This window comes from Gossypium hirsutum, chromosome D05 (assembly GCF_007990345.1).
Source record: "Gossypium hirsutum isolate 1008001.06 chromosome D05, Gossypium_hirsutum_v2.1, whole genome shotgun sequence".
NCBI lineage: Eukaryota > Viridiplantae > Streptophyta > Magnoliopsida > Malvales > Malvaceae > Gossypium > Gossypium hirsutum.
Window position 1 is genome coordinate 47,744,779 of NC_053441.1, and position 27,096 is coordinate 47,771,874.

The 27,096-nt window shown below is 33.8% G+C and overlaps 1 protein-coding gene, 1 long non-coding RNA gene and 1 other non-coding gene across 7 annotated transcripts; 1 reads left to right on the top strand and 2 right to left on the bottom strand.

The window, feature by feature from the left end:
- Positions 1–6,914: 6,914 nt before the first annotated feature.
- LOC121218034 (small nucleolar RNA R71) lies at positions 6,915–7,017 on the bottom strand. The gene has a single exon (XR_005914306.1). It is a non-coding gene; the product is annotated as a small nucleolar RNA R71 (small nucleolar RNA).
- A 5,631-nt stretch (positions 7,018–12,648) lies between these two features.
- On the bottom strand, positions 12,649–19,970 carry LOC107903697 (NLR family CARD domain-containing protein 3). Of its 3 annotated transcripts, none has more exons than XR_001685898.2 (19): positions 19,717–19,970; positions 19,360–19,606; positions 18,691–18,903; positions 18,335–18,393; positions 17,991–18,128; positions 16,973–17,047; positions 16,780–16,863; positions 16,618–16,679; positions 16,336–16,405; positions 15,202–15,277; positions 14,957–15,087; positions 14,702–14,761; positions 14,483–14,557; positions 14,267–14,371; positions 14,083–14,178; positions 13,912–13,992; positions 13,727–13,828; positions 13,425–13,556; positions 12,649–12,989 (listed from the first exon to the last, which is right to left on the bottom strand). XR_001685898.2 is itself a non-coding variant. In XM_016829840.2 (18 exons), the coding sequence occupies exons 1-18, from the start codon at positions 19,756–19,758 to the stop codon at positions 13,488–13,490; spliced, it is 1,785 nt and encodes a 594-aa protein (XP_016685329.1). In that variant the 5' UTR covers positions 19,759–19,965; the 3' UTR covers positions 12,649–13,487. The 3 variants fall into 3 exon arrangements, 1 of the variants encoding a protein (XP_016685329.1); XR_001685899.2 differs by having other exon boundaries at positions 12,649–13,003; positions 19,717–19,965; XM_016829840.2 differs by having other exon boundaries at positions 12,649–13,556; positions 19,717–19,965.
- Positions 19,971–20,345: 375 nt separating this feature from the next.
- Positions 20,346–25,935, top strand: LOC107903696 (uncharacterized). Of its 3 annotated transcripts, none has more exons than XR_001685893.2 (5): positions 20,346–21,017; positions 21,170–21,238; positions 21,312–21,682; positions 21,806–21,908; positions 25,687–25,935. It is a non-coding gene; the product is annotated as an uncharacterized lncRNA (long non-coding RNA). The 3 variants fall into 3 exon arrangements; XR_001685894.2 differs by lacking the exon at positions 25,687–25,935 and adding an exon at positions 23,195–23,387; XR_001685897.2 differs by lacking the exon at positions 25,687–25,935 and adding an exon at positions 22,511–22,712.
- The last annotated feature ends 1,161 nt before the right edge of the window (positions 25,936–27,096 follow it).

Sequence of the window (27,096 nt, forward strand, 5' to 3'; positions counted from 1 at the left end):
ATAAATTAATTTTAATTAGTAATTTTTAGTCATTCATTTGACTTGTTTTGGAAAAAAATATTTTTTTCTTATTTTTAAGAGGTCTCTTTTTACCATGTCTTTTACTCATTCGTCTAATTTAAATTTTAATTTTATATTAATTATTCTTTATTTTATGTCTAACTATTATAATACATGTGTACTAAATTTTCTTTTTTTTTCATGTTATTACTCTAATAACCACATGATACATAAGTATTTTACATGAATAATAACATGATTTGGAAAAAAATAAGAAATTCAAAAATAAAGAATAAATATTCAAAATAATAACTAAATAAAGAAAAAATATATTAAAACAAAGTGGAGGATGGAACGAGTAAATCGATGGATATGATGGATAAAAGATAAGTGTCCAATTAAACCCTTTGAAATATAAATCCCAACAAACTCAATTAATGACTCTAATTTCTCCTCCAAGAAAGAAAATTTGGCAAGAAAAGTTTAAAGATGATCCCCACAATCTGAAAAGATTGTTAAAACTCTTCTAAAAGAAAACTTAAAAAAATTCTTAAAAAAAAACTCAAAGAAAATTTTATTAACTCAAAAGAGAAGTTGTTGAATAATAATGAATTAGTTTGTGTAAAATGAAGAGGTTTTTATATAGGCTAACTAAGTACATCTAGATAAAACTCTTAAATATGTTGAAACTCTAATTACTCTAAACAATAAGTAGTTTTAAACTAAACTATTGACATAAAACTCCTAAAAACTTAAAATACTATAAAATTATTTAAAATTTGGAATAAATAAATAATAAAATAATAAAACTTCATAAATATAATATTTAGCTCATATATAATAAAAATTAAGCCTGAAACTCGAACTCAATATGATTTAAACTCGAATAAAAAACTCGAAACTCGTAATTTCCGTAATAATTCCATCCAGAAATTCTGCTCACGCAGTATTCACTAAAACAGTCAAAAATTGAGCTCTCGAACTTGAAATTGAGTGATTCAAAATGCATTTCGAAGCTAACAGATATCTCTTCAAATGCTATGCAGACATCTAAGCCCATAAATGTCTAGATCTCATCCAAAAATCCATCGCAAGTTGACTAATCTTTTCAACTTGAAAATTGGCAGCTTGGTTGAATTAACTTTAATAAATTTTACCCATTTCGTGTTTGTATCATTCCCCCTTTCCTCGAAAGGATTCATCCTCACATATTGTCTTTGATCGAATCTTGGTTTGATTTGCTTGGCCTTTGACTTTGTTATTGGGCCTTGAGGTAGAGTAAGCCCATTACATCTATGGGCCTAAAATTGGGACTTGAGACTCGTATCATTCCCTTATTCCTCAAGAAGATTCGTCCTCGAATATTTAGCTATAGAAAAAGAAAAGGGAATAGAATTAATAACAATAAAATCAAACAAATACTAACCTAAGCTTTCCTATGCACGAAAACTATCCCAAAATCAAAAACATGATTTTGATCCCCCAACTCAGCATGGATCAAGTATCTCTCCTTCAAAAACAAACCATCAACACTAAACAAAGTAATGTCAGGCACATAAGTGTTCAAGTAAAAAATAACCTGTAACTTTTTTTGGTTATGCATGATCATCCATAAGAATTTCCAATGATGAGTCAAGAACTTCATATTGTAACACCCTACTCCCAGTCCGATCACCAAATCATTAAACTAAAAAGAGAGACAAATATACCTATCAGATCATTAAAATACTAAAATTTAACCTGCATGCATGAATCGATAGCATGCAACCCAAAATCAGGAAGTTTCTTTCCTCACAAGCAGTTCTAAAACCTATGCATGCTTTACTGTAAAAATGTGAATTCCTTCAATAATAACCTAAGGGTTTACTAGAAATTACCAATAAACTAGTACTAAAAATGGAGTCAGCTGGATATTGGAAACTCCTCGTTGATGATTCCAACTTAGAAATTTCTAAAGCTTTAATGAAGAATGCAAGAAAGAAGAAGAAGAAGCAGGAGTAAAACGTAAAAATATGCTAACTAGCCATCCTTATATAGTAGAGACAACCAGGAACGACACTTACTAGAAAGTCAGAGGATTCCACGATCGCTCTAGAATTTCGAATAGAAAATAATTAAGAATCTAATCATCTACAGTACCCTAGTTCAGTTCTAACTGGGTCTCAACTAAATCCCAACATTACTAACCGAACCATCATGATATATTCTAAACACAAAAACAAATCTATCAAACTGCGAACTAACAAGTTCACCCAAAACATCTGGGTTAGTAGATAGTTTAACAGAAGAGTTCGCCAAAATCTACAGTTCGCCAAATGGAATATCCCACAGAATACGCCACATAATTAAACAGAAATACTTCACTAACTTATTCATTTTCTACCCTTGACTTAACTAACTTACACGCCAAACAATAACTTGATATAGTCTCCATCGGGCGGGTTGTTACAAGAACTTTTCAATTTTACCTCATACAGATTTTCACTCAAGATCTCTTTTCTCTCAGTCTTTTCACATGATTTTTCCTTACTTCCCATATCCCCCTCACAAATATTATGAATATTAAATTCAGTACAATATATCTCAGTAGGAGAATATGACATTTCTATTTCATCTAACTCTATATTTTTAAGGAAAAATATTTTTTCATTATCATTTTTTTCTGGTTCACAAAATTTGTCATCAAAAATCTCTTTTCCACTAGAGTAAGAGTCAATAGAACGCACGAAGTCATACTTACTTTCTTCTTTAGTTGGATATTTAATTGGACATCGGAAATCATCATGATCTTTTGAACTACACCAATAACATTTCACAACAGGTAAGAGATCAGTTGTACTCCTTTTGCTTGGTCATCTCTTCTTGAAATACTCATCAACTGATCGGTTGCCTTGAACATGGTATCAAAGTTTCATTTTGACCTCTCTGTAGTAATGAGAAGAAATGAAATAATTTCACATCACTTGCTTCAACTCATCCCATGTTTCAATTTCCATTTCATGATGACTAATTCCAAGTTGAGTCCACCAACTTCACACATAATCTAAAAATTTAGAAGTCACCAATGGGACTCTTTCCTCTTTCGGGAATGCATAGTAACAGAACATAAGTTCATTTTTTTAGTCCCACTCACAATATGTCTCGAATCATTCTTTCCACAAAATTATGGAATTGAGAAACTTTTTTTTAGCCAAAGAAGGTTGTCCATGGTCATTATTAACCAAAATTTCATCATTTGTGCGAGGGGCACGCCTAGCATTATTTTCACAAGCATGAGGTTATTCAACCTCAACATCATCATCATTGCCAAAACTATGAGTAGAACATTCATTTTGAGCATTCAAGCGCTCCAGTATTTTCCGAAGTAGAGCACCATGTTGTTTATCTTAAAAAGCCCATTGTTTGTCTTTAGCCTCTAGAGCATCTAGATCTTGTTGTATCTTGCCAATCAAGTGTTTGAACTTATCATTGACCTTGTATAGGTCATTTTGTAATTTCGTCGTGAAACCAACAAGGTTATCCATTGTAACTGGTGGCTTTTCACTCAAATTATCACTCCTTTTTCCTACTACAAGTATCACGAGTCATTGTGAAAGCCTAAAAAGAACACAACACTCAAAAGGAAAAATAATTAAGTAAACCTCACAGTTATGTGCTTACAAATAAAATTAAATTCTCATTGAGGTAAGAATTAATCTTTTGAGTCTTTTAAAATTTTTATATTAACTAATTATAATGTATTATAATCAACTAGTAATGCAAACCTAGTGGCACTAGGAGCCCAAAATCAGCTAGACACCAAAGAATTTTGCTGCATGGAGGAAGGGATGTGCAACGAGCTTTAACCTACTAACATAAGAAACAATAAAATGTTAGAATTCTTAAAAGAAAAATAAAAAACTCAAATGAAAACCTAAGGCTAAGAGTCAATGAAAATCGTTGAAACCAGAATACTTCAAAAATTGTGAATCAACTTCACAAACTTCATTCAAAGTGTTCTCAATTTCCAAAAATCACGAAATTTAAACTAGAGCCTTTTAAAATAATGTACATATGATCTAGAAAGTTTCGGCACAAAATTTTACCCATATAATTTTTTTATTTCTTCTTTATTTTTTTCATATTTTTTTAATTTTTCCACTTTTTTATCACTTTTTTGGGAATTATTTTTTTAATATGCTAAGAGAGTGCCAAGTATTCATGTTGTTCAACTCGAGAAACAAAGATTTGGATATGACCTAAAAGGAAGAAACCAAATAGATTTTGAAAAAAAAAAGAAAATTAAAAATAAAGAATAAATATTCAAACTAATTACTAAACAAATAAAAGATAGGTTAAAACAATGTGGAAGATAGAATAAGTAAACAGATTGATATGATAGATAGAAAGATAAGTTTCCAATTGAACCCTTTGAGATATAAATCCCAACAAACTCAATTAATGGCTCTAATTTTCCCTCCAAGAAAGAAAACTTGGTAAGAAAATGCTTGAAGATGATCCCCACAATCTAAAAGATTGTTAAAACTCTTCTAAAAGAAAACTCAATAGAAATTCTTAAAAAGAAAACTCAAAGAATACTCTTAAGTAGATCAAAACTCTAATTACCCTAAATAAGAAGCAGTTTTAAACATGTCACACATGAATTTCCTTTAGAAATCAGATTTAAGGGAGTTTTGGGAGTTAATTGAGCAAGTAGACGGTTGGCAGACTCTACTAAGAAATTTTGGAAAGTTTTGTACATGTTAGGCAAATAGTTAAGATTTCAATTCTAGTTTGGTTAGGATGAAATGGCTAGTTCCAAAGTGGGAGACATAATAATTACCTATGATTGGTTGAAAGAGATTGGAAGACCATGTATAGGAGATATATATAAGCGTAAAGAGGACATTCTTGGAAGTAAAAATCCTCCCTAATTCTATTTATAAACTTTCTTCTTAATTGTATTATCTTTTCCGATTTTTTTGAAGAAGAGGAGAACTTCGGAGAGCTTTGTATGGAGCTGATATTGTGAGAAGTGAAATCTAGATGTAAAGAAATCGAGGAACTAGTAAGCTTTTTAAACTGTTTGTGCTCAAGATTTTGATAAAGGAATGAAGGCTAGAACTCCTAATAAGTTTCTGTAAACTAGGTTCTGGGTTTAAGGTTGAATACCTTTAAAATAATTGATGAATGGTTGTCATTCTTAGCTACCAAGATGAAGGAGGCTCTGGTGGTTGGACAAGCGAATATGGCTAGGATTAGGGAAGCAATGTGAGTTTCCATGCTCTATCTCTTGGTGTTTGATGATATTGAACTACTGATTGATATGTTTTTATGCTTATTTTGTGTTTTTAGAACCCGTAGTTGTGTATGAACATGGTGACTAAATACGCTTGAGTGCACGTATAGTGGATGTTTGTTTAGTTTTGAATTGAAGTATTAATGTGTGGTGAACTACTTGTTAATGAAATAAATATAATTATTTATATGAAATGCTCGTAAAGTGTATGATAAGCGAGGTACGGAGAAAAGTACCATGATAGGGTAGTTAAAGATTGGAATAGTTGTTGAAAATAAGGAACAGGTAAACTAAAATGGGGATTCAAGGGAGTTTGAGTGACATCACAAAATATTATCAACTGGCTCACTAAAGCAACATCATGACAATGGTCTATCGACTCTATGGAGCGGCCCCGCGATGACGGTAAGGGCCTTCGGGGCGACACCTCGAAAGAAGTTACAGGTGTAACACCACAGCTCGGCTATGGCAACAATGGAGTCCTTCAGGACATTTAACATAGGGTTACATGTGTAAGTCTATATCTCAGCTATGGCAACATATGGAGTTTGCTAAGACATTAAACATGAGGATTACATGTGTAAGACCATTGTTTGGCTATTACAATATGTGGGGTCCGTAAATCGGTAAACTAGAAGACCCACAAGACATAATGGACTTAGCACATTTGGGAACACAGGCTAATGGGATAATAAGGGGATTCACCGAAGGCAATGATGAGTGAAGCCTAAGAAGCATCTTAATCAGTTATGCGTAAAAGGAGGGAGATTCCTTAGGCAATATGGTAAACGTGATGTCTGTCAATAAGAATCCTCTAAAGAAGTCGAGGATCCCATATTGTTTAAGCAGATACAGAATAGGGTATAATAGGATAAAATCTCAATTTGAAAATAGACAAAGAGGTAGTTGAAAGAATGAGTAGACAAATAGGGTATTCATGGGAGGAAATGTCAGCTCAAGGTTGAATGATCAGTAAAGTCCACCAGAAAATAGTAAGTAGCGGAAGTCCATCAAGGTCATGAAGCACTGGAAAGACCTTATAGGTCTACCAAGAGTGAAAACTGTCAAGCAATACCTGAGTAGGAAATGGTACACCAGGAACTGCCTGTTCATTAGAGTACTTTAAAATAAGGGATTAAGAGAATACGTATTTTAGAGTAAAATCTTGGGCACTAGTCCACCAAGGAAAAGAGAATAGTAGGAAGAGATTTTATTCAGGTAAGGATTCGCAATTATGGCAAGCTCCAGTACACCAATTGAGCCTTACCCAAATCCGGAGCAATTACTTAGACACAATCTCCCCATTTAAAAGGAACATGGTTGAAGACCCTAAAAATTAACACCAATAATTTCAAGCTAAAAGTGACCACAATACAGATGATCCAAAACAAACTATAGTTTAAAGGAAACATGGTTGATGACTCGAACCAACACTTGAAGCGGTTTATTCATCTATACGATACCTTCAAGTATAACGGAGTATCTGACAATGCTATACAGCTATAGTTTTTTATGTTTTCATTATGTGACAACACAGTCGATCTGTTAGACTCATTAGAACTGGGTTCCATTAGAACATGGAACAATCTAGCAGAAACATTTCTTTATAAATTTTTCTCGATTAGTTGAACCATTCAACTTCGGCGAGAAATAACTAATTTTAAACAATATGAAGGTGAAATCCATTACGAGGCCTGAGAGCATTTCAAAATGTTAAGAAAGTATCCGCACCACGGACTGCAAGCATGCCTCCAAATCTAAATATTCTACAATGGTGTTGACAGACATATTACATCTAACCTAGACGGAGCATCCAGCGGATCTCTTGTAACATCCCGTCTGGCGTAGTTCTTGTTGGTGTTATGTATGGGCAAATTGTTGGTTAAGTATAAGCCAGAGAAGGCTGATTTACGCCCTATCCGTCAGTGTGGTGTTAAGTGGTTGTTGTCGCGCCATGATTAGTGGACTATTTGGCTAATCAGGTAGGTCTATAATGACTTGAATGAGGGATTTGTCTTTTGGAAAAGAATAGGTTAATATGTCTTGGCATGGTCATTGGGGGAACCCGCCAATCGGCAGATTCTCTTGGTAAGTTTTGCGTGACGGATCCTTATAATTGTATCCTCTAATGGTGGACTGTAGGCTTGTGGGCCCGATAGTTTTCTGTTTGAGCATGTGTGTTTATTGTACAATTTTAGTTGGTTTATTGTTAAGATATAGTTAAAAATTGACTAGAGTGCATTAGATGTTTAAGGTGGGTTTTGCTTAAAATTTATTATGTTGGCCACAATAGAGTAATGAGTCAACTTTGTATGGTAGCAATGTGTAAGTTGTGCGAGTTGTGTGAGCCATAAATATCAGTGAGGTTTTGATAATAGGGGGTTCTTCTTTTTCTTTCTTTGACCTTATTCTTACTCTGGGTTTTCACCATCTAAGAAGAAGTCCGTTGTTGGAGAAGAACCAGCTAGTGTTTGAATAATAAGAAAAATGTGTGGATTGTAGTGAAAGTTTTGGTGTAACCAACTCCATTTAAGTCTTTTGTGAGTATTCCAATTTGTGCTAGTTGTCTATGAATTCTTTGAGTCTTTGTATATTGTTAAGTTTTGGTTATCATAGTTACAGGTTAAGAACTCGGGCAAAACCAGCTCTTGGAATGTGGTAAGCTTCTACATGTAATCATATGCATGTGCATGTATGTGACTGGAAACAGACACTACTGCCTTGATGTGCAAACTCGATATCCAGATGTGAAAGGCCACTGGTAGTGCATATTAGTTGCTAACGAGTTGGGCAAATAAGATGGGCCACTAGTAAGGCATATTTGTTGCTAACCAAATTGGCATGAATGTTAGGTTTCTGGTAGGGCATGTTAGTTGCTAACCAGCTTGGCGATATGGGCGCTGCCTTCGGTAGGACATTTAATTGTAAACCATAGTAAAGAGCCTTGAACTCATGGGAACACGTATGTTTTCGAAACAACAATGATTGAGATATTTGTTCCATTAAGTGAATAAGGGATCCGATGTTAGCATAAGGAAGATCGGTAAAAAGGTAAGAAAATTTGAATTCAGGATTTGTTGCATGTTGTATATGTCTACAATTGAGAAAGAAATGCTGATTAAGACTTTTTGATAATTTTGTATGTTAAGTGGTAAATCTGCATCTAGAAACTGTGTGGAGTACGTAACATATCTGCTAAGTTATTGTGCTTTGGCATGTAGAATCCACCCTAGTGAAATTAAGTTCGGAAGATATATAAGTATTAGCCCATCAATATGTCTGAGATGTGAATAGTAAGTGTGGTAGAGATCATGTTTTCGAAGGAAAGTGTCTGTTCTGATAAGTCAAGAGTTCTTTGTGAAAACAATGAAGTAAGGTATTTGCCAGGTATTAGAATTTCGCCTACAGATACTATCCACCAAGGATAGGTATTCGCCACAGATCTATGTTGAAGAGTATGCCCATATGTACCTGCGTATGAATGTCTATAACAACCTGTTTTCCAATGGTGTCGAAAATAGTGATTTTGATACCACAATTCTAACGAGTGAGTTCGTAAATATTAACTATTTAATATTTACGAGATCATTAGAGTCGTATTAAAATTTGGTTAAGAAGTTGTAATGTTTAGATAGTTAATTAAGTAAAAAGGACTAAATAGGAAAAGCTTAAAAAGTTAGTTCTAATAGTTAAATGTGTTAAATGGTTATTGAAATGTGAGTTGATGGACTTGTATGGTAATTAAACCATATAGAAAGTTAGTGGAAAAATATAGACTAAGTTTGGTTAGTTATTAAGTTATATTTGTAAGGGTAAAATAGTAAAATAATAATTATGTTAACATAAACTAAAAATAGTGTAAAAAAATTATCATCTTCATGCTACCACCGAAAATTAAAGGGGAAAACACCTTTGTTGAAGAAAAAGATTTGGCCAAGCTAGGTTGGGTGCATGTAAGTGATTTTTGGTTCCGTTTTTAGTAATTTTTATGTTTTTGTAATCGTTTTAGTTTAATCTAGCTAACACAGGGGTTAATTTGTAAAATTTTTAAATGTTTTGGAAGATTTCATTGATGAGTTTGGTGTGTTTTTGAAGTTTAATGGTAGAATATTAAGCTTGATTGTTAAATAGAATTATTTTGTAGAGTAATTTTGTATACTTTTTAAGTTTAGGGATTTAATTGAAAATAATGAAAATAGGACATTTTTCTTGTGAAATTTTAGCTTGTAAGGAATTATTTAAAGCACTAGTAAATTCAGCACAAGGGGTTTAAGGTTTAATTGTGAAATAAGTTTGTTTTGGTCTTAATGACCAAATGGAATAAAATGTAAAAGTTTGGGGCAGATGTGAAAATTTTGTAAATAGAAAATCATATACATTAAATTGAATATTATATGAATTTGAAGCTAATAAGTTGAAATAAATATTTTATAGATCAAGAATAAGTAGATAACCAGGGAAAAAGAAAAGTTGTTGGCTAGTCCCTGAACTTTTACTATCTCTACAATCTAGCCCTAGTAAGTTTGTTCAGTTTAGTTTATTATAATTTGAAATGATATACTGATTGTGAAATTGGTTGTTGAATATTATTGGTATAATTAATTTGTTATAAACTATTGTGAATTGAGAAAGTAATTGTTCTGAACATTGTTAAATGATGATGTGTTTTGAGCCAGATAAACGTAGGATAGAGTACAATTGGCATGCCAATAAGTTATATTGCGCGCTGTACGAGACTAACTTGTGATGAGATTATTATTCCTGATTTGTTATTATCCATTAAATATACCAAAGTTTAGCATTTGTTGCAGACTGTCGTATATATTTACAGTGATTCTAGCGTGTTACCAGGGGCTTCGAGTTTGGCACATGGTGCCCAAGCATGTTTTCGGTTGGATTGGCTCGTTTGAGTTTTTTGGTATGTTTCGGATAGATAATTGCGTACTCATATCTGTTAAATTGTTCATCGGGCGAATTTCTCGTGATAGTTGAATTGTATAATGGATTGCATGATGGATTGCATGATTTTTCAATATTATTGTAACTTGATATTAATGATCTCATGTGATTGAACATATTATTCAAATCATATATGTATATGTATATGTATATGTATAAACTCACTTGTTGAATGATTATGGTTGATAGGATTTATTGTTGTTAATCTTGTTAATGTAATTGCTATGTTTATACGGTAAGTTTTATCATTTTAACCGTTGAATTTACTAAGTTTTATAGAGGCTTACTCGTGTCATGTTCCTATTTCTTTGTAGATATTGCTTTTTGGAATCGGGGGATCAGATCAATCTGAAGATCACACTATCCAGATACTTATCGATAGATTTTGACATGCTTATCTTAAGGTTATATGGCATGTAATAGGTGTGTTTTGAATATGTTTTGGATACTTATTTCATGTGTTGCATCATAGGTTGGTATAAAGTTTTTTGAGCTTGTTTGTGTATCTGTCTTTGGCTTTGGGTATATAAATGTCCATGTAAATTTGTTTTTTGGCTACTTGATATAAACTTTATGAAAGTGTTTGAAATATGTTAAGATTGAATGTGAATGGATTGGATGAAATGGTAAGTTTGGCATGTATTTAATGTATGGACTTCTGAACTTTGAATGCAAATTAGTTTGGTATGAAATGTGGATTTGATTTGATAATTGAATTGTGGTGTCAATAAAGGCACATTGGTTAGGCACTTAGGTTGATTGACTTGATATGTTTTAAGCATGTTTCAATGTGTTTTGAAGGTATGGAAATGGTTGTTTTTTGTTTGGCTTGGTACCTAAGTTTGGATGAAGTTTTACCTTGTTTTAAAAGCTATTTAAATTGCACATGGCCTAGGACACAGGCTGTCACACGGCCATGTGCCACACGCGGTCTCCTCACACGGCCATGTGCCTTTTTTTATTTCAAGTATAGGTTTCTCCACACAGCATCAGGCTGTTACACGGTCGTGTGACCTTATTTCGAATAATAAAACGGTCTGGAACACGACCTACGACACGGCCATGTAACCCTTATTTTGAATTGTACACGATTTGGCCACACGACTTGGGTTCGGCCACACGGTCGTGTGACCCCGATTTCCAAAATTTTTAAATTTTTTTGTAATTTTTTTTTGTTTCAAGTTAGTCCCTAATTGTTTCCAAGCTAATTGTAAGGGCCTATAAGCTCAATTTAAGGCCCGTAAATGTATTTTTTCCTTGAATGAAATTTAGATTTGAATGTTGTTATTTAAATTAATAAATGAGTGGTTTGATTATGTTAATTGTTTTTATATGAGACATAAAACTCTGTAACCCTAATCTGACAACGGAGACAAGGTAGGGGTGTTACATTTAGTGGTATTAGAGCTACAGTTTAGTTGATTATCGAACTAAACATAACGTGTTAAAGTGTAGAAATAACATACCATAAAAACCTGTGATAGTGTGATAATAATTGATTCGATCTAACCCCTTTTTTAATAGATTTAAAAGATGTCGGCAGAATCTAATCGTGCTAACAGTGATGAAGTAAATAGCAATGTCCCAACTTCCGAGCAAGAAGTAAGTTGTAGTTTACTGATTCCGCAAATGTATGAATATGAAGTTAAAAATGTCTTCTTCGATTTAATGGGTCAGTGGTTCACGAAATTTATGTGAACCAACCCTATGGCTCAACAACCTCCACCCCCTGTTGTACCTCCTGTGGCACCCCCACCTCGTCAAACAATTGAAACGAGTCGATAGATTCATGTTGATAAAATTAGAAAATGTGGTGCTAAAGAGTTTCAAGGTAGAACGGGATGGTCCAACTAAAGCTAAATATTGGCTTGAAAATTTCCAGTGAGTTTTCGAGGAAATGGCCTACTCTCCTAGTGACTATCTTAGATGTGATGTGTCGTTACTTACAGATGACTCTTACAGTTAGTGGTCAACATTAACAGTGGTGATACCGAGAGACAATGTTAATTGGGACTTCTTCAAATTTGATTTTAAAAAGAAGTATAATAGCAAACGATACCTAGATTAGAAAAAGAAAGAATTTCTTAAATTAAAGTGGGAAACAAATCAATAACCGAATACGAGAGAGATTTGTGCATCTCAACAAGTATGCTCGTGAAATTATGCTAAATGAGAAAGAAATACGCAAGAAATACGCATCCATTTTGAAGATGAACTAAATGATGAAATTAAGATGCTAATTAGAGGGACAAAAATCCTAGAGTTCGTTGTTTTATCTGATCGAGTACAAAAGTTGGAGGAAGTTTATAACCATAAGAAACAGAGGGAAAGGAAGGCTCAGGAATTTAGTAAAAGAAATTTCTCTAAATCATTTTCTACACCACCATCAAAAAAATAAAAAAAAGATCTGGTTTTCGGGTAAAAATAAATCGAGAGCACATGATTCTCATAACTCAATTCAAAAAACAAAATTAATTTTGCCGCATCCGGAGAAACTTCAATTGCTCATAATGGTCTTTCTCTTTTTCCTTTTTTTTTTCATGCCACCAATGCTCGTTCTCTGATTAATTGAAAATGGGCAATATTTACTTTTGTCTGCAATTGCGACCAAGATATAGCACTAGAACTACCAACTTATGTTTAATGTATTTGTATTTTCAACCAGTTATAAGCTAGTATAAAGTTTAATTTAGAGACCAACAATTTCCGCCTCAGAAGAGAATCAAAACTCCATATCATCCATAGGTTCAATCTGCACAACATGAACTATTAGCATGTCAAAAATATATATAAATATGCAAGTTAAACAACAAGACTATGACACAGAAAAATAATACCAACATTTAATGGGGTACATGAATTAACAAATGCCACATGTCTTTGGTCAGATATTTTTCACTTCATGCATTTTTAAATTGTTCAACAAGGTAAAAGGCTGAATTAAAAGCAAACAAAATTTTATGATATTAAAATCCTCAAATTACAGACTTTACTTCACCAATTACAATACAGAACATATTTTGGGCAAATGGAGTGAAAGCTTGTAACTACAATGTTCGGGAACAAAATGCCATTAGTGAAGCTAAATAGTATTATCTTTGTCAAAAATTTTCCGTATGTACCTCAGTTTGATGGTTAGAGCTAAAGAATTTTAACACAAAAGTTGGGAGTTCTCACTGATACATACCAAATGAAGAATTATACCAAAAATCCGATTGTCGACATAACTCTCTCTCCATAAAGAGAAATCCTAGAAGAAAATATTGACTTCCCTTTCACTCATCTCGTAAACATGATCTCTTGCATCTGTCAATGCACTCTGCATGATATCAAGAAAAACAACCAACTTAGAGACAAACCAGAAATGAATAAGGAACCTAAACATGAAAATAGCATTTGCCAAAAGAGAAGGTGAAAAAAGCCAGAATTTTGTCAGATTAAATATGACGCAGAAGATACAATGGATTTCAGGTCAGAAATAACAATTACCTGCCCAAATTTTGTAAGAAAGTTACTCACAAGGTTGAGCGATGTTACTGTGACATCTTCATTGGCCTTAAGTGCTTGAGCAATGGCAAAAGCACCATCATCCTACATAAAACCTCAAGTCAAATGATGCAGTATGCAGAAAATCATGAAATATATAAATATTAACAAGGATAAACGAAGTTTACCCTAATCTCGTTGAATCCCAAGTCAAGTGAAGTTAAGGTTTCATTAACCACTTTCAAGCTGCGAGCCAGACAGGCTGCACCCTGCAAAATACATGTATAACAAAGCAAATACTAAGATTCATTGTATATGGTGGTTTAATGAAAAAATATGGTGTATCAGCAGGTACAAACTTCATCTCTAAGTCCATTTGCTCGCAAGTCCAGAATTGATATGGTATTATTATATCTCAACATATCTGCAACAAACTCTGCACCCTTTGGTCCTATCTACAAGAGATCCCATTTTGCATTGTTATACATAAAAGATAAGATAATTGAAATTAGTTTTTATAGAGGTTTATGGATGTGAATTTACCTGACACCAACCAAGCTTTAGTGTTTTTACATTTCCATGGAATTTAAGAACTTCAGACAAAGCCTTTGCTCCATCTGCTCCAATGGGATTATAACCAAGTTCCAACTGAACAGATGAGGGAGAAAGTGAGACAGGAGTCAATCAGGCCATCGTCCCGATTGGAGTATAAAAAGGGAGGCATGATAAAAAGATGATCATAATGATGAAAAGACTCACATTTGTAATGACAGTGTTATCTTTTAAGGCTTCAGCTATCGCACCAACTCCCTTGGCTCGAATATTATTTCCACCCTACGACAGTAGAAACCAATTATTGTCTTCATATAGTTGCATCATACATGCTTCAAATATTATCTCAAAAAAGAGACATGCTCCAAAAATAATTAAATATCAAAATATATTACATGAGAAATTAACGAAGCATTCTATTCTCACCAGGTCTATGGTTGTTACTGTCTGGTTTTCTTTCAAAGCATCAGCAATTTTTTCTGCACCCTGATAAATTTTCAAAATTTTGTACCAATGAAGTTTAACTCCAAGTATACAAGTGTAATTCTAAACAAGGTCGAACAAATAAAACATCCAATTAAAATATATATATTCCATAACTGGGTTGCCACTGTTTAGCTCTTATAAATGAAAAACCTACTAGTGAAAACTTGGTATATTAACTGTTAATTTATTGAATACCTCATCACCAATGTCATTCATGTAAAGATTCACCCATAGCAAGTTCTTGCTCCTTTTGATATATTCCGCAACATGAAAGGCACCTTTTGCCGTTATTGAGTTGTTCCCAAAGTCCAGTAGGGTAATTTTTCCTAGAAAGAACATGTTTGTTAGATGAACTGCTGCAATAGGCAGGGAAAGATAAAAGCCAATGACTACAAACACATGCGTGCACCAAAAAAAAAGTCAATATAACAAATGTAAACCTTTATGTGAAGATAAGCTTGAAATCAAGGAGCGAATTCCTTCATCGCCAATTGAATTTCCATGTAAATGAAGTTCCTGAAAAAAAAAACTCAAGGAATTACAAATTACAATCACTGTATAATAGATCCACAAACAAATAAAATATAACCATTTGTCCAATTTTCTTTGTCCTCTTTCCTACTTTGGAATTCCCAATATTATCCTCTCTTTTTTTTTCCTTGAATGCCTAGCCTTTACTTGGTAGAGTGAATAAAATTGAAAAATAAAAAATTAGAGAAAAAATAGAAAGATTTTTTTTTCTTTCCATTAGTGTGTTTGGTATGATAAACAGAAGAATGAAAAGAAAAAATTAACTATTTGTTCCATGAATTGCTTTGTGAAGTTGAAAATTAAGAATAAAGAAAATGAAAATCCTTAAAAATGCACTATCTTGTAAATATGCACACTTAACTTGTATCCCTCTCTCATTTTCTTTCTTATTAGCATTTCAAATAATATTCCAGATATAAATGGCCCAAGACATAGTACTTTTGCCTTTTGGATCAGACTGAAACATATCAATTTAAACCCAATTTACAGATGCCAAAATTGAAAAGGATTGAGGCCCAACATTTAACTCCATTTTGAAACCCTATTATGAATTTAAGAGAAAGCCCTAGTCTCTCCTTTTATTGTTCTTCATCAACATTCTCCTATTATTCTCAGTATGACAACACAGTCACAAATTTACTCTCCCTACATTTGTCTTCAGTTCTTCCTTCTTTCATTTGCAACAGCAACTAAGCAAAGGGCAAAAAGATACATACAAAAGTTCAGAGCCATGTCAGGCACGTAAATCATACTCTTACCAGCCTTGTGTCATGTTGACACTGATACACTGACACTAAATGCCCGAAACCATGTAACAGAGCTTATCAACTGCCAATATGACTACTTAGTGAAAATGACCACTCTAATCACAAAAGCATTTCATCCAATATATGCAAAGGTCTCCAATGCTCCAAACTATTACTTAAGTACCAGAAGTAATGTTAAAATGGAAGTATTATATCAATGGATAAAGGTGTCAAAACCAGTAGCCTTTCATCATGTAGTTTAGAACAAACAGTAGCTGAAGTGAATAGGAAATGTACCCGTAAAGACTTGTTCCCCTCAAGTCCTTTGGCCAATGCATTAGCCCCCAGAGCACCACCATAATTACCACTTGAACAGTAACATTATGTCAGAAAGTTTTTCATATGCTGGTTAAAAAAAAACCCAGATGTACAAAGAAACTTAAGCAGATATTTGCTTTTAATCAAAACAAAGTTCAAGAATGGAAGGTGCATATGCCATCCAGCCTACTGAGACATAAACTATTACGTAAAAAACTCAAGATGGTTTTAGAATACAAAAACTGGAAGACTTTAACTTACATTAGGTGAAAATTGCGGATAGTCTTATTCTCAAGAAGTGCTCCTGCTAAACTTGTAAATCCCTATCTCCATTCCATAAAAACAGAGAAAAAAGAATAAATGCCACTTGCTTAATTAAATTTGAAGCAATGATCTAAAGAAATTGGCAACGTAATTTCTTACAGAATAGTCTATCATATTGTTATTGAGTTCAAGGGCACGTAAGGTTGAATTTTTCTTCAACAACTCAGCAATTGCCTTTGCACCCTGCATAGGGTAGTGATTCACCATTAAAGTAAATCTCCACTGCAAAGGCCTTTACCTCTTCACAAAGAAATTCCATGGATAACAGAGTGGATATTAACAGAAAGCTAACCTCATCCCCTAAGTCAACACTGTTTAGCTGGAGCTTTTGAATGCCAGTGTTATTCACCAAAATATCACATAGGCACTGCAGGCGAAGGTAGATTATTTATAATAGACACTGAAGCATTAACAAAATTCTCAGCAAAAATGTGAATCCACAGAACGTTGGCACAAACAATATTTATATATATTGCACTTTAGTGATGACATTTGAAACATTAGGTGCCCTTGTTTGGGAAAGCATATGCTACAAACTAGAAAGTACATTACACAGCTTCTATGCTTAGCAATGCTCCCAACTAAATCACAACATCCACTGGGATTCAAACATTCATGCAATTAATTCAGTACTTCTATCTACAAAATTACAGAAGTTCATAATCTACATATAGCAAACAAATACTTCTTGATATTCTAAGAACAAATAAATAAATAAAATCACCACAGATTAGATTTCTAAAGTATCGATGTTATGAAGACGTGCAGAAAAGAATTCCACATCACCATATGCATGTAATTTATATTAGTATTAGACTGCTTGACAATTTAAAAGAATTCATCAACGGTTACAAGTACACCTTAAATTAAAGATTACCTCATTATAAGGTGATTTAGAAGTAGGGAAAAAATGTTTTTACTATTTCCATTATAAACAATATAGAACTTGCTCATAGGCAATTTTTTTATCAAGGTTCCAAGTATGAACTTCCATCCCATTATAGTTCATTATGACATTATCAAATGAAAAACAAATACAAGCTGCAGAGATGATCTTATAGGAAACTTATAAGAATGAAAATTAGTAACCATACAATAGCAGAAAGGGATATGAAAGAACAAGGAGTCTCTAAATAAACAGATGTATCCCTATACACATTAGGTACCAAAAGGAAAATTTATGTTGATTGAGCAACTTCTTTCATCTTACTATTATTACATATAAAATAACTGAGCCCTCAATGTTGGAGGACAGGGACATTTAACTATTTGTAAAGTTGTCAGTTATATAATGGCAAATTTAGGCTGACCTTTATTCCTTCATCTCCAATGGGATTGCCTGAAAGATCAAGGGTCTTCAATACCATATTTGCTTCAAGAACACCATCAAAGGCTTTCATTCCTCTGGCTGTTATTCCATTAGCAGCAAAGCTTACTTCCTCAACAATCTGAAAAGGAGAAGTACTCATTCAGAGAATGCATGGCAAGGAGCACCAATGCTTCTAACTTTCAATAATGAAATAGAAAAGTTTGTACAGAACACAGTCAACAAGAGGATCTTACAGGATAAGATACAACACCTCAATCATAATAATGGACACAAAGAAAATAAAAAAAAAACAACATAGTCAAATAAAGACTAGGAAAGCATAACCTGATTGTAACCTAAGCTCTCGGCAAGAAAAAACAGTCCTTCATCTCCAAAGTTGCGTCCTAATAAAAATGTATAGTAAGGTTTATCATGTTTCGTTCACATGAAATGAATCCACATGCAGTAAAAAATATATTGCATCTTAAATCCAACTGGATAACTTGCTAACAATGCTAAGGAAAGAAAGTAATTACATCACAATGAAAACTTTTAAAAGACTAGTAGACCATTTCTACTGTCCATTAACTGCATCTTGGATTTTCGTGGCTGCGTCATTAAACTCAGACATGAAAAGTGAATAGGATTAAAATAGGTGCTTCACTTTATCTATGGAAATAGTCTAAAATCAGTCAGCATACCTGACATATCAACACTGCTGAATGCCCTAAGTTCCTTGGCAAACTCATTGAGTGTCAGCTTTGACTGTCTATCAATCTTAGCAGTAACACCTGACAATAGATTTGTTCCTGGGGCAAAAGACCACTTCACTCCTTGTGAAGGAGATTTATTTTCAACAGATGAAGACCTAGATGGCTTCGGCATAAGGAGTTTCTCCACCAATTTCCATAAAACTGTCAGCTGAAGACATCAATTAGGGTACATATAGGATAAACATAACAAAGAATATGTGCTGCACTCGTGTAAACATTCCATACAAAGCCTAACGCATCCCCAATAAAAGGAAAAGAAAGATTCCAAAATGCCATTCATATGCCTAGCGCAACAGAAAGAAATAGTAAGGTATAAGAACTGACAACACGTTGGCTTAAAGACTAAAATAAATGCTAAAGTCGGATTAAAAATCAAATGCCATTAACAAATGTAATGCTTATAGCTATGGCCTGAGTAAGCAATCAAGAAAAACCAGAGCGCTAGTAAATTTTCATTGTGCTCAACCAAATTGGGGAATTTCAACAACCTCATCAAAATTATTGACGAAACTCATGAATTTATAAATAGGAATGCAATCAGTTACATTATTCCAAATTCACCATCCACTAGAGAAGAAGAGAAACGGAAATCCATACCAAAAGTAGCGGCGATAAAAACGCCAGCGGGCGCCACAAAGGTTGCAATCTGCTTCGGAGCACTACTGAGAGGCTGCTTCGCCTGCGACTGTCTGTAAACACGCCGCCTCGCGCCTCCCTCCGCACCGTACGCTGCCGCTACCACCAATCTCTTGGACCTGGAGTAACGTCTCCTAGTAATAAACCAAGCGGAATCATGACCAAGACAGCGGCCGTGGTCCGAAGCCAACGCTTGAAGGCCAAGCCTCTGCTTCATCGGAAGAACCAGAGAATAACGAAACATATAAACAAATAGAGTGAGCTTCACCTTTCGAGAGACCGAAGAGATTTCGAAAAAGAGTGAGCGCGTGTAATTACCTTGGGATGAGAGTATAGAGGGAGAGTGGAAGTGAGGGCCATGGAAGTGGAGGTTAAATGCGCATAAGGGTAGAGAGGCTGCTATCTTGCACCTACCGGTTGGACTTCACAGTTTACAGAGAAGAAGGAGAAGGGATAGGAGCGGCGAACAGAGCGACAGTATCTCCAGAATGTTGTCTAATTATAAAACCAAAAAACTAAAAATAAAAGCATATGGACTTTGCAAAGTTTGCATTCAACAAACAAGACTTTGCGGGTTGGGTTTATCTTGATCCCTATAAGAATTTGATGATGATCTGTCCGGGCCAGGCCGGCTTAAGCAATTTTAATAATTCTCTCAATAATTTTTTTATTTTATATAATAACTGGGTGTCATTTATATATATTTATTTAGATTTTCTAAAAATTGATAAAATTATATATCTATTTTTTAAATTAAATAATAAAATCATACATATTTTATGATCATTTTTAAATTTGATCAAATAATTAGAAACATTTTTTTTTGAAAATAAGACTGGGGTTTTATTGAGATAGAAAAAAAAACTAACAGGCGGCCCAATCAATGGCCCAAAGATATGTCAAAGAAAACTAAATTGAAAACTATCCAACTTCTTTCTAACTAAACGGAACTAGAGAAACAATAAATGAAATTAAAAAAACAATTCAAAACCTAACCCAGTCAAATCAAACACAGCTGGACTCCAAAAATATCAATTGAATCGTCATTTCCAAAGCTCCTAACGTTCCATCGACAGCAGTCCCCAAGGCATTAATACTTCACTCTGCTATCTATTTTGATTTCTTCTTCTGTGAATCAAATCTTCAATCTAGATTTCTTGGCCAAATTTCTACCGAGGCAAAATTATGGCGATCCAGTTCTTCTCCCCTCAGATAAGTAGTCTCTCCTTTTTCAAGCGCATTTTTTGCTAATCTGTGAGCATATGAGTTCTTTGATCTATGAATATACTAAAAAATGAGTTCTTGAAAATCAGATTTCTTGCTCTGAATATCTCTGATAATGGCTCCGATTGCTGATTTGTCTGTGGTAGTCTCCTGACATTTCCTTATTACTGTTCTTGAATCCCCCATAAGTTTTACTGAGTGGGTTCTTAGTGAAATCCCTAGCTTTGTACCATCTAAACATGCATATGCCTCTGCCGCAAAAGGAGAAGGAACATTGCTATGAATAACTGTCTTTAACACTGTTAAGTTTCCCCTCAGATTCCATCCTACCAGGTCGGAAGCTGATCTGAAAGTTTTGTTGTCGTACACAGCATCAAAAAGGATCCTGACTCTCGGTATGTCCTCTTGTACTCCATAGCTTCTGCATATACTCTCATTATTCTTTAAAGCTTTTAATCATTCCTGTTCTGCCATGTATCTTTAAATATTAAGTACTAAAGCCCTTCCTGTTGTGTTTTTCCTCTCGTGAATATATTGATTTCTGGAGAACCATATCCACCACAACGCATAACAGAAAAGAAGACATTGACAGCTGTTACTCCTCTTGAAAACCCAGGTTAGCCACTCCCACATAGATTGACTCGTATTATTCATAATCCATGAGAAATTTAACAGATACCATACTTCAGTTGTCATAGGGCAATCTCGAAAGACGTGGAGGCTTCCTTCAACTTCAGATCTGCATTGGGGACATCTGTCATTTGTAACAACTCTCCTGATTCTGAAATTAGCAAAGTTTGGAATAAAATCCCAAGAGATCCACCAGATTGTAAATGCAATTTTTGATGGTATCTATAGGCTCCAAAGTTTCTTGTAAAATTCTTTTGTTTCGGTCTGTAATAAATAGTTTCTAGGATCTAGATTAGCATCTTGTAATAGTTTATAAGCTCTGCAGACCGAAAACTCACCAGATAATTCTCCTTTCCAAACCTGGAAATCCTTATGCTCAATCTCTGTGAAGGGAATCTGAAGAATTTTCTGAGCAATGTCCTCTTGAAAGGTATTATTAACCAATTCCAATTTCCATTCTCTGTTTGATTAATCAATAAGGTCCGAAACTAACCCAATTTCACCTCTGTTTGTTCTGTTATGTGTATCAATTTTGTCAACCCCCTGAATCCAGCAATCTTTCCATATCGAGATTTTATCCCCTCTGCCCACTCTCCAACACATCCCTTTTTGGAGAAGACCCTTTGCAGCCCAGATACTTTTCCAAGTAAAAGAAGGTAAATTTCCCAGCTTCGCAGTTAAGAAACTAGAGTACGGGTAATACTTTGCTTTTAAGATTTTGGCTAAAAAAGAATTTGGGTAATTAATGAGACGCCAACCTTGCTTCGCTAATAACACTATTAAATTGACCAAAATTTCGAAAGCCCATCCCACCATTTTCTTTTAATGAAGAGAGATTTTTCCAAGTGCACCAATGTATTCCTCTTCTGCCTTTTCCTTTCTGCCACCAGAATTTAGCAACAATACTTTCCAACTCATCACATAGAGTTCTAGGAAATAGAAAACAAGCCATCGAATAGGTTGGAATAACCTGTAGAATTGCCTTTACATAAACTTATTTACCTCATTGTGATAGAAATATATTGCTCCAATTGTCGATGCATTTTTTGAACCGGTCCTTCAGACCTTGAAAAGCTTCCTTCTTCCTTTGACCCACCATATTGGGTAACCCCAAATATCTTTATGGTTCACTAGACCTTCGGACCCCCATCAAATTTACAATCTGTCTTCTATCCTCTTCCAACGTGTTTTTGCTAAAAAATACTGAAGATTTTTCAAAGTTTACACACAGTCCCGACTGAATTTTGTATTCATCCAGAATTTCCTCGAAGATGTTGCCACTCCCGCTTGTTGCTTCTCCAAACAAAATGCAATCATCGGCAAATAAAATATGGGAAACCTGTGGCCCATTCCTACTAACCCTCACTCCCTTTAAGGTGCCTCTTCTCATTGCTTGTCTCAGTAAGCTCGATAAGCCCTCACCGCATAAAAGAAATAAAAATGGGCTAAACCTTGTCTCAGTCCTCTGGTGGGCAAAAATTTTTCCCTGCAATGTCCATTGATAACTACAGAGTAGGAAACGGTAGAAACACATTTCATTATGGCCCTTACCCATTTAAGATCAAACCCCATTCTTATCATGAGTTCTTCTATAAAACTTAATTCAACCCTGTCATGAGCTTTATTCATATCAAGTTTAACGGCCATAAATCTTTTTTTACCCAGTCTCTTCTGTTTTAATTTATGTAGTACTTCATATGCTAGCATCACATTGTCTGAGATTAACCAACTAGGCACAAAAGCACTTTGTGCCTCATCGATACATTTTTCTATAACGTTTCAAAGTTTACTAGCTATTACCTTCGCAATAATTTTATAAAGTACATTGCAAAGACTAATCGGCCTATATTGTGTCATTGTCAAGGGATTATTAACTTTGGGTATAAGAACAATATTTGTAGAATTAATTTGACTAACCTCCATATCTCCGTTCAATATCTAGGAGCAAAAGGATATGACGTCTACTCCCAAAATCTGCCAACATTTCTGGTAAAATACTGCTGGAAATCCATCCTACCCTGGAGCCTTCCTTGGTCCCATATCAAAAATTGCTTCCTTGATTTCCTCCCTTGTATATGGTGCTGTAAGATTTTGATTGCCTTCTACTTGAATACATCGTTCAATCCCTGATAGTATACAATCATTGTTTCCTCTTCCTCCAGTCGTGAACAGATTCTGAAAATAATACCGCGCAGCTTCTTCAATATCCTGCAGAAACGCCAATTCTCTCCCTTCTTCGTTCACCAACTTATGAATAGAATTTTTCCTCTTCCGCTGTGAAGCTTGACTATGAAAGAATTTTGTATTTTTGTCCCCAAACTTTAGCCAATTTATTATTTCTCTTTGTTCCCAATAGCATTCATCTTTTTTGATCTCAAAATTCAAATTTATTCTTGTCTCTATCAGCTCATCTAAGATTTTATCATCCCTTTCAGCATCAACCAACTCCCCAAGTTTTTTTGTAAGAATCTGTTTAGATTTCTTCCTCTTAATTTGAATTTCCCCAGCCCACTCCTTTAATCCTGTTTTCAAACCCTCCAACCTCTACAACAATTCCCCTGATGATTTCTCCCATATCCCTTTTACCACATCAATGAAAGAATACCCCATTAGCCACCAAGCTTCAAATCTAAAATTACTATTCCGTACTTTCACTGCATTTTCAGTAGTATTGATGAGAATAGGACAATGATCTGAGAACGAGTGGATAAGATGCTGGGCCTTCACTTCTGGAAACATCGTAATCCAACCTATGTTAGCAACTCCTCTATCAAGCCATTCTCGTATATTCGTCTCTGGTAGATTACCTCTCTCCTATATGAACCAGCTTCCCTCAAACCCCACATCATACAATTGACAATCTTCAAGTGTTTTTCGAAAACATTCCATTCTTCTCTCGTATCTGGGTAATCCTCCTCTTTTTTCAAATTCATACATGATTTCATTGAAATCATCGCAAACCAACCAAGGAATGTCCACTCTTGTAGCTAAGCTCTTCAAAGTTTCCCATGAATCAATCCTATCCTGTATGTATGGAGATCCATAAAATCCAGTAAGTCTCCATTTTGCTCCTCTTTCATTATCTTCAACTAACACATCAATATGTTTTTTAGAAAAACTACGAAGAATTACATTCACATCAGTTCTCCATGCTAAACATAACCCTCCCTTTGTACCTTCAGAATCGACTTCAATACCATTTAGATACCGACATCTCTTACGCACTAGTTCCATCTGCTTTCTGCTGAGTTTTGTCTCCATAAAGAAGACTATTTCGGGAGCTTTTATCTTCAATAAATACCAAATTCTTCTAACCGTCTGTTGACTCCCCAAACCACGGACGTTTCAGCTTATGATTTTCATTGCGTCCGGTCAGCTAACCTCTTGGTAATCGCCGATGATAATAGATTTTCACCTTCCATCTCACCTCTATTTCGTTTTTTCCCTTCCTCCCCCATTACAGCTTCATCTTCCAAATCATGATCCATTAATGCATTCGTCTTATGGGGCCATAACTTTTCTTTCTGTTTATCCGTAGCTGATCATTTCCCTGAGCTAAACCCTAATATAGGATCAATTGTTTTTTTCATACTTCCTTTTGGATCCCCATTCCTTGGGCTCAGCCCCCTTAATCTATTTTCTATCTAACATCCTTCCCTGTCCCCCTCCCCTTCTCGTAGCCAAATACTATTCATTGATAGAGCTCTACAGAATGGGCCCGTAAAGATAAGTCCCAACCCATCTCTGTGAGATCTCTTCCCATCATCATTTTTGTCTCGCAATAATAGTCATTGTATCCCAATCGAAAACAAAAAAAAAAACAAAATAGCAATAAACGTTCATATTTGAACTTGACATTTGAGCATACTCCACCAGACATAACCTGCTTCTTTCTTCTCAATGGCTTCCTAACATCAATCTGCACCCTAACTCTCATATAATTGCAATTTTCCTTACCCAAATCTGAACCGTCATACTCTAGGAAAACTCCAATAAAGTTCCCCAAAAGCTTCGCTAAATTCTTAGAGAATAAACCAATTGGAACCTCATGGATTTGTACCCAAAACGGCACATAAACCAAAGGTATTTTTAGCGGATCTTCAGCTCTTCTCAATTTGCTTAAAATTAATAAATGATTGTTAAAAGTCCACGGAAGACCCTTCAAAACTCTTTCCATATCCATGCTATGAAAAAATTTGAAAAGATACCTTTTTTCCCCCAAATCTCGGATCTGCATCCCACAGATTGGATGCCATAAATTTGCTAAAGTACTCTTCATAGCTGAAAAATTTATAATACTTGCTGTTAAGAAACAACCCACAAGCTAATAATCTCCCACCTCTGTTTGTGTCCTTTGATCACCTTGGATCTACAAAATTTCTTCTTCCTCTTCATTAAGCGATAATTGTGCTAATTCAGTCTCCATGATTGCAGGGATTGAGAACCAGAGAAAACGCTTCACATCTACCAATTGATAGAATGAAGATGTCCTTGAAACGACGTAGAAAATCAAACAAGAAAAAAAAGAAAACACCCAAAAACAAACAAAACCCTAAAACTCGTGCCAGCGGCGGCAGACAGAACTGTGCTAAGATAGTAGACCTATTTCTTATTAATTCTTAAAGCTTAAGGTTTGATATTACAAGGATACAAAATTTTATTTAATTTAATTTATAATCATAATCACAATTCTTTTTTTTTTAAATCTAATGATAAGAAATTCAAATATTAAGATAATATTATTTATATTTACGATGAATTTTAAATTTAATTTTAATATTAAGATAAATACTATTTAAATATGAGATTTTAATTAAATTTATTTATATTTAAGATTAATTTTAATTTTAATTAAATAATGCAAATTTTAAGATTATTTATCTTTATGATAATTTTTATATTATATTATATTTTTAAAATTTGAATGTTAAACTATATTGTTTAAGAATAAATGAAATTATGCCGATTGAATTTTAGCTCAATTGGTATGGGTATTGTTGTCAATATAAGAGGACATGAGTTCGAATACGTTAAAATGCATTAACCTTTTATTTACAGGTTGGGAAGGGATTATGCCTAGTTCTAAACATTGTATTAAAAAAAAATAAATGAAATTATATTATTTAAATAAATTTTCTATTAATTTTTTAATTAAATTTTTTATAAAAAAAATTTGGGTTAATGTCGATGCTTGTACTTTGATAAAATGTTCAACGTGGTATTTGTACTTTGAAAATGTCCAATGCTACTTAATTTATTAATATATGTTTTATTATAAAAATTGATGTTAACACTATTAGTGAATTGTTAAACCAACCAATGAAAATTAGATACGTACATTTTTTTTCAAAATCATCAAGTCGACATGGATAATACAAAATAATGTGAAAAGCTAAATAAAACCCAAAAGTTTGTATAAAAACAAAAAAATGAATTAAATTTAAAAATAATTGAATGTATGGTTAATAAAAATTAAATATTAAACTTATATGAATGTGCATTTTCATGGATAATTAAAAAATTATTTAAAAATTAAATAAAAATCTTATTTTTTGTTGGTGAATTACAATAACAGAGTAAAATTTGAATAACAAATGCAACTAGCACGACTCAAACTAACATTACACCTAGAACGGTGAACACCTTTGACCATCAGGCCATCACATGGGGTTCACAAAATAATTATTTTAAATTGAAAACTCTTTGATGAAGATGGTCATTTATTTAAATGAAAATGATGATTTTGTTGTTTATGTAAGTTTAGTATTTATTTCTTTTTTATTAAATATATGTTTAGTTATTTGCTTTTTAATTTAATTATTTTTTTGTTTTATTTAGGTTTTC